This window comes from Lynx canadensis, chromosome D1, assembly GCF_007474595.2.
Source record: "Lynx canadensis isolate LIC74 chromosome D1, mLynCan4.pri.v2, whole genome shotgun sequence".
NCBI classification, from domain to species: domain Eukaryota; kingdom Metazoa; phylum Chordata; class Mammalia; order Carnivora; family Felidae; genus Lynx; species Lynx canadensis.
In genome coordinates, this window is record NC_044312.2 from 62271788 (window position 1) to 62280337 (window position 8550).

At 40.1% G+C, this 8550-nt stretch overlaps 1 protein-coding gene across 1 annotated transcript; it reads left to right on the forward strand.

Annotated features, from left to right (window-relative positions):
• The first annotated feature begins 2809 nt into the window (after positions 1 to 2809).
• On the forward strand, positions 2810 to 3760 carry LOC115525714 (olfactory receptor 52B2-like). Its single transcript, XM_030333016.1, is given in 1 exon segment — positions 2810 to 3760. A coding segment is annotated over 1 exon segment (951 nt).
• The last annotated feature ends 4790 nt before the right edge of the window (positions 3761 to 8550 follow it).

Genomic DNA, 8550 nt, shown 5'->3' on the forward strand with positions numbered 1-8550 from the left:
TTGGCCTGAAGCTATCCCAACAGAATGTTAGATTACTGTGGATTAGAAGGGATTTTGGGAAAATCCTCTAAAGATGGAAGATACAGGGGTGCCTGGGTGACTCAGTCAGTTAAGCTTCCTACTTTGGCTCAGGTGATCTCACGGTAGGTGAGTTCACACCCGCATCACGCCCTGCACTGACAGCTCTGAGCCTGGAGCCTGCTTCGGATTCTGTCTCCCTCTCTCTCTGCCCCTACCTCTTTCTCTCTCTCTCTCTCTCTCTCTCTCAAAAATAAATAAACGTTTAAAAATTTTAAAGGTGGAAGACATAAATCAAATAACTTAAAAAATTTTTTTTATGTTTATTTATTTTTGAAAGACAGAGTGTGAGTGGGGGAGGGGTAGACACACACACACACACACACACACACACACACACACACAGAATCCAAAGCAGGCTCCAGGCCCCAAGCTGTCAGCACAGAGCCTGACGTGGGGCTCAAACCCATGGATCACGAGATCATGACCAGAGCCGAAGTCAGACACTTAACCGACTGAGCCACCCAGGCGCCCCCAAATCAAATAACTTTTAATGAAAGCTTGCACTTTTAGTGCTCTCTTTAATAACAACAAAACAACTTCATCAAATTATTGTCATATATTTTACAATAGTAAAACAATATACTTTTCCATATAATAGAAAATAGAAACTATCAAGACAAAACAAAAATAAAATAAAATCACCTATTAGTTTACTACATGGATATAACAATAATTATTTCCATGTTTTATCCCTCAGAAATCCTATCTATGAAAATATGTATTTTTATGTACCATTGATATTGTTCAACAATGACATTAAGCATAAGCATTTTGTGAACTTTTTAAAATTTAATATCAAGTGGCAAATATTAAGTGTGATTCTTTTTTTTTTTTTTTTTTTTTTTAATTTTTTTTTCAACGTTTTTATTTATTTTTGGGACAGAGAGAGACAGAGCATGAACGGGGGAGGGGCAGAGAGAGAGGGAGATACAGAATCGGAAACAGGCTCCAGGCTCCGAGCCATCAGCCCAGAGCCCGACGCGGGGCTCGAACCCACGGACCGTGAGATCGTGACCTGGCTGAAGTCGGACGCTTAACCGACTGCGCCACCCAGGCGCCCCAATTTTTTAAATAAAACTAATTCAGCTATCTTTGTGTATAAGCTGATATTTCCTGATGCAGAATGAGAAGGTTTTTCTTTGTTAACAAGAAAATTAATTTTGTTTTTTAATGAAAACTAACTTGCTTTTTAGTGAAGATTTTAGGCTATTCAAAATGAGGGCAGGATTGGACATTTTATTTTGACTTTCTTTAAGGAGTATAGTATATTCCATTATCTCTTACCATTTCAGTGATCAAACCCATTTAGTACGAGGTGGAGGGTTACTGAAAAATCTCTGGGAAGAGAGATTTGAGGAAAGTCAACTGCATTACAATCCCTGAAGGATAGAACTTTCTTGTTTACTAGTTTTATTCAAATTCAGTGCTTGCACCATATGAAATAAAACGTGAAGGAATTAAAAACCAACGAAGAAAGGAATGATCAAATCTATTTTTTTCTAAAATTTTTTTTAATGTTTCTTCACTTCTTGAGAGACAGAGACAGAGTGTGAGCAGGGCAGGGGAAGAGAGAGAGGGAGACACAGAATCCGAAGCAGGCTCCAGGTTCTGAGCGGTCAGCACAGAGCCTGATGCAGGGCTTGAACTCACGAACCTGAGCCGAGTTGGATGCTTAACCGACTGAGCCACCCAGGTGCTCCCCCCCCCTTTTTTTATCAAATCTATTTTTAAAGGAGTTTAAATAAGAAGCGGTTGGTAGCGGCATCCAGTTACTTCTATGATTTCTGTTTTTAATTTCCTCAAGTTACTTATTTCTGATCACATTTCTTTAAAGTAATGAAGGTAGGATGTATTAACAAAGAAAACTGAGATAGAAACAATGTTTTGAATAATCTGGGTGAAAGCCTCATCCTGAGTTTCAGAAAAGTACTGTGCTGTAAACAACTCCATCTATTCTCAAGTAGCAGCATCCCCACCTGTAATGATGGTGGTTCGTAATTTAATCAAATCTTTCACTATTGAAACTTCACACCAAAGGATATCTGTAATCAATGGTTAGTAATTTATTTAACAAACACAAAACCCCTTTACTGGCACCGTGCTTGTATAAACTATACCCTGATACACAGGATTTCTATTTTACAGGCTTTGAACTCCTTTTCCCTTTTATGAACATGGAGCTATCTCTATACATATTGTAGGTTATTAACAGATGTTTAGTTGATCAATAGATCAATAGGTGATTAGGTAAATATATGTGCCAGATAACAGGATTGTTGTTTAACTAGTTCAATCAGAAAAAAAAAAAACTCTTGTTTTTATTTGGTTTTTAATATTCTTTACAAAAATTTATAATTTTCTTCCATTTCTTAAAGTGTTTAGTCAGAGACTACAAATTATTATTACAAGTTTTAAAATTTTGCATGACCATCATTTTTCATTTATGACCATTGTGTGAGAAAACAGTACCAGGCTCAGGATTTTCCACGGAAGCATCTTTATGAAATTCTTTGATCTTACTTAGAATTTTTAGAACCTTTCTCCACAATGAAGAATACTACACACAATTAGGTCTGCATCGGAGAAAACTTACTAATGGAAATTTTACATGGCAGATGTCTGAGTCCATTAACTAATAAATATATGCTAGTTGATTGTGAAGGGCTAGCTCTCAAACTTTCTTTCTCCTTATAGACAAGTGATGAAGGTCCCATACCATAATTCAGGCATGGTTGATCCCAATGATTCCACTGTCAATTATGATATGTTTGTCCTCAATGGCATCCCTGGCCTGAAGGAGCTGCACATGTGGATCTCCATCGCCTTCTGCCTGATGTACCTGGTGGCTGTGTCAGGAAGTGTTATCCTGATCTGTGTAGTGGCAGAGGAGCACAGTCTTCATGAACCTATGTACCTCTTCCTCTCTGTGTTGGCTTTTTGGGATCTGATTCTATCCACATCCACAGCACCCAAAGCCCTGAGCATCTTCTGATTTGATGATGTGGACATCTCTTTTGGTGGCTGTATAACCCAGCTCTTCTTTATGCATTTTGCCTTTGTGGTGGAATCAGACATTCTCTTGGCCATGGCTTTTGATCGCTATGTGGCCATCTGCTACCCACGGAGGTACACCATCATTCCTAGCCATGGTGTCATCGGCAAAATAGGGCGTGTTGTAGTGCTCAGGAGTTTTGCAACTGTTTGCCCCGTTATCTTTCTAGTGAGGCGCCTGCCCTTCTGCCAGACAAACATCATTGCCCACACGTTCTGTGAACACATGGGGCTGGCTAAGTTGGCTTATGCTGATATCACCGTCAACATTTGGTATGGAATCTCTGTGCCATTACTCAGTGTAACGCTAGATATGGTGACAATAGTCGTCTCCTATAGGCTCATTCTCCAGGCGGTCTTCAGGCTGCCATCCCATGATGTGCAGATGAAAACACTCAGCACCTGTGGTTCCCATGTCTGTGTCATCCTCATGTTCTACCTTCCTGGGATTTTCACTGTCATTGCTCAGCACTTTGGCCGAAAAATCCCTAAGCATGTCCACATCCTGTTGGCTGATCTCTATGTTCTCATTCCCCCCGTGATGAACCCAATTATCTATGGAGTAAAGACCAAACAGATTCGTGAAAGAGTGGCCCTTGTGTTTTCTTCAAAAAGGAAGTGTTGCTAAGGATGATTGGCTCTCATTGTGATTTTTTAGAGGTGAGGAGGAAGGATCCTATTTAAAAAAGCGGACAGATAAGTTGTCATCTAGGATAGACTCTACCTGCTATGGAATTAGTTTTTTTTTTTTTCATTCAATAGAAATGACCCAAATTGTATGAGTCCCTTATTTCAAAGGTTCTTGAAAACCTGTGTATTCATAGGCATAAAACTACTATTTTAAATGTCTATAGGGTTCTTCACTATTTACTAGTAACATTTCTATTTCTATCAAACAAAAATAAGATTCATAGAATACATCTCTATGTGTCCTTCCCAACTGCTATATTAAATACAAATGAGAGTGAACAGGGGGGCGTGGGTCCCTCAGTTGGTTAAGCCTCTGACTTTGGCTCAGGTCATGAACTCACCGTGATTCCTAAGTTCAAGCCCTACATTGGACTCTCTGCTGTTGATGCAGAGCCTGCTTTGGATCCTCTGTCTCCCTCTCTCTCTGCCCCTCCCTCACTCTCAATCTCCCACTGTCTCAAAATGAATAAACATTAAAGAAAACAAACTAGAGTGCACACCTTAAATAAGGGAAATGTTGAGGTTCCCTCTTCTATCTCATTTTATTAACAAAAGAACACCTTCACAATCTCATTACACAAATGGGAATATTTGATGATGCAATCCGCACAAAGGAAATCTTTACTACTGTGAGTATGTGATTTAGGAAGGCAAAAAAAGGACAAGGCAATTAAGTGTTTGGAAACACGAACTGCCTTGGATGCTGGGTGTCCTGTGCAACCCTTCTAATCTGCACTGGAGTAACCCTCTTTTCAGACTCCTTAACATCTATCTCACAGGGTTGTGGTATGAAGAGCCAAAGAGAAACTGAACACTAGAGCACTTTAGAAATTATAAAATGCTATACAAATGTGTTGTGTCACTGCCGTTAATGGCATTAAGTTCCCTGGTTTGAACTTTCACCCTGCTTATAGCCAAAGGTTAAGAACAAAACAAAGCAAAAAAACCCCGTCCTTTGTCTGCAGCAAAGTCCTTCTATCTCCTGCCTCCCTTCTTTTCCCAGCAGGGTGAATCTAGCCACAGGGAGGTTTCCTCTCAAGGCTTGTCCCTATCAGAGGTGCGCCACCCACTTCTGATGGGGGACGACAGACACTATTCAGCTACTCAGGCTGCACTGTCCCTATTCCAGGCAGTGTGGGCTGGCTTCCTACTTCCTTCAGAAGCCCGTCTAGGAATTTTCAAGGAAATTCTACCTTGCTCCAGAACCACAGAACTTCCTTCTCAGCTGTCTGCTCAGATTCCTGGCGTATTGTGGGTATAGAGAAAGTATTTTTGTTTTTCCTGAGCTGGGTTTTCTGAAGAACTTTTGCCAAAATCTTGGCATCCTGGGCTAAGAGCAAGTCTTGGGAAGTTAATTTACAATAGTGCAATAACTACAGATAGAAAACTCCAGAGAGATTTAGCTAATTGCAGAAGTACAAAGACATGGCTGGGTTTAGAGCTGAAGATGAGTGTCTCATCTTTTCCCTGGAGAGATTTATTCCTCATCAGTCTCTCAGGAAACTTTCCCCCAAAAGAGGGGAGGAGACAAGGAGAGGAAAAATAGTCTCTCTGGCTTCTACAAGCAGAGAAAATACATTTTTCTTTAATCTTAGATTTTGCACATATAGGACATTTGTATGTGTAGGACATGTGACCTAGCCTTCATTGTAAAGCCCTACTGGTAAGAAGCAAATATGGGGAACCACAGAGTTATTTGCTTTACGTAAATAATGATCATATGTCCCTGATCGAGAACACTTTGCCTGTGCATTCAGAACAAGGTTGATAACGTGAGTATTTAAAAGGCAACACATGATTGGGGCACCTGGTGACTCAGTCAGTTAAGTGTCAGACTTTGGCTCAGGTCATGATCTCACAGTTCATGGGTTCAAGCCCTGTGTCAGGCTCTGTGATGACAGCTCAGAGCCGAGAGCCTGCTTCAGATTCTGTGTCTCCCTCTCTCTCTGCCCCTCCCTGCTCATGCTCTGTCTCTCTCTCTCTCTCTCAAAAATAAATAAACATGAAAAAAAAAAGCCACACATGCTCAGTCCAAACTTCCAGTATAAATGGTCTTCTACTTCCACAATACTCAACCATGTAATCAACCATGTAAGTCTTGGCTGGCTGCTGTCCCTGTGCCTGTCCCTGTCCCTGTCTCTCCTCCCCATTCTATTCCTGTAGCCTGGGTGGCTCAGTTGGTTGAGCATCTGACTTTGGCTCAGGTCATGATTTTGCGGTTCCTGAGTTCAACCCCGCATCGGGCTCTGTGCTGACATCTTGGAGCCTGGAGCCTGCTTCAGATTCTGTGTCTCCCTCACTCTCTGACCCTTCCCCTCTTGAGCTCTGTCTCTGTCTTTCTCTCTGTCTCTCAAAAATAAATAAATATTTTAAAAAAATAAGAAATCAGACAGATTTATTAGCTTTATACTCATCATTTATTATTTATATGATGCTGAGCATATTATTTAACTTTTTTATTAAGGTAAGATTCACATCACATAAAATTCTCCATCTCAGCCATTTACAGTGTGTCATTTAGTGACTTTTAGTGCATTTACAATGTTGTGCAAGCATCACCACCATCTAATTCCAGAACATTTTTATCACCCTGAACAGAAACCACGTTCTCACTAAGAAGTTACTCTTTATTTCACCTTCCCTCAGTCACCTCGCCACTACTAACTGACTTTCTGTCTCTATGGATTTGGCTATTCTGGACTTTTGACATAAATGGAATCATATGATACAGAAGTAGTCTTCTGTGTCCAGCTACTTTCACTTTGCATAGTGTTTTCAAGGTTCATCTGTGTTATATTATGTATCACAACTTCATTCCTTTTTATGACTGACAAAGGTCCCATTGTTCAGATTGAATGTATTTGTTTTATCCATTCATCAGTTGATATGCATTTGATATGAGTTGTTTCCATTTTGGGGGCTAATGTAAATAATGCCACTATAACATTTATTTACAAGTTTTGGGTTGAACATCTGTTTTCAATTCTTTTTGGTTTATACCGAAGAGTAGGAATGGGTCGTTTGATAATTCTACATTTATCTTTTTGAGGAACTGCCAATCTCTATTCTACAGAGGCTGCACCATTTTACATTCTCACTAGCAATGCATTAGGGTTCCAATTTTTACGCATCCTCACCAACATATGTTATTTCTCATTTTTAAGAAATTACAGTCATCCTGGTGGGTGTGAAATAGAACAATAAGAAGGGATTGAAAAATTATTTCCTGGGGCGCCTGGGTGGCGCAGTCGGTTAAGCGTCCGACTTCAGCCAGGTCACGATCTCGCGGTCCGTGAGTTCGAGCCCCGCGTCAGGCTCTGGGCTGATGGCTCAGAGCCTGGAGCCTGTTTCCGATTCTGTGTCTCCCTCTCTCTCTGCCCCTCCCCCGTTCATGCTCTGTCTCTCTCTGTCCCAAAAATAAATAAACGTTGAAAAAAAATTTAAAAAAAAAAAAAGAAAAATTATTTCCTTTCACTCCCTTTCCTACCCAAGTTCAAGCTCAGCTTCAGATTCCAGAGGAAATAGTATGTGTGAAAGTCCAGAAGGAAGGAGAATAGAGTTTGAAAAAGCATAAGACACACAGGGTGATTATAGCATGAGGCGGATGTAAGGAGGAAAGGGGAGAGGAAAGGGGAGAGGAAAGGGGAGAGGTGGTCAGCGAACACCATGCAAAAACTGGTTAGCACCAACAATGCTGTAAAAGGCTTTGAAGATATATTAGGGCATCTGAGTTTTCTTCCAAGAAAAATGGGCAACCTGAATGATTTTTTTTTGAGAGAGAGAGAGAAAGCGTGCACATGCACACTAGAACATGGGTGGAAGGGGGCGTGAAGGGAGAAAGAGAGAGAGAAGGAGAGAGAGAGAATCCCAAGCAGGCTCTGTGCTGACATGGACCTTGATCTGTGAGATCATGACCTGAGCCAAAACCAAGAGTTGGTTGCTTAACCCAATGAGTTACCCAGGTGTCCCGTGAATCATTTTTAACTAGAGGATTGACATAATCTAATTGGGGTTTAGTAAGAACATTCTAGTTTCTGAGTAAAAAATGGATGGGAAAGAGAATAATTTGTAGTTAGCAAATTCCAAATGGGGCTGTTGAAAAGATTCAGGACACACACAGAGAAAGAGGTAATCATATTTTAATGTGAAACATGTGAGTGAATTTAAAGGATATTCAGAAGACATAATCAATAAGTGAATTTTGGTTCATGTTTATTGTGAAGTTTCAGTTGGATAACGAGGAGGAGCTACCAAATACAGAGTTGGCTATGTGGGATAGAGAAAGAATTGGGAGTAGAGCTTTAGATGTGGGAATTTTCAGCATGCAGATGGTTATTGAATTTATGAGCTTACTGAGTGGTAAACAACCTATGAATAAAGTACTATTTTTTCTTTTCTTTCCTTTTCAAAATGTATTTAAAGAGGACATTGAAACAGGATAAAAGGACCAAAGGAAGTGTAAACCTATCTTGCATTTATGTTTTTGATCATAGAAAATTAGGATACTTCCATCTGATGTCTGCCATTTTCTAGGGACTTGAAAAATCCTTACCTTTCTTACTGTAATTCTACCAATGATTTTCTCCAACAGAATTAAGGTCTTGAAATTCATGGGAATTGAATCCATATTGGAGGGCTTCCTGCTACTGATTTACACAAGAAATTCTATTAAATCAATACGATTACTTGACTTTCATAATTTTTCCTCCCCATGTTCTCAGCCAGGGG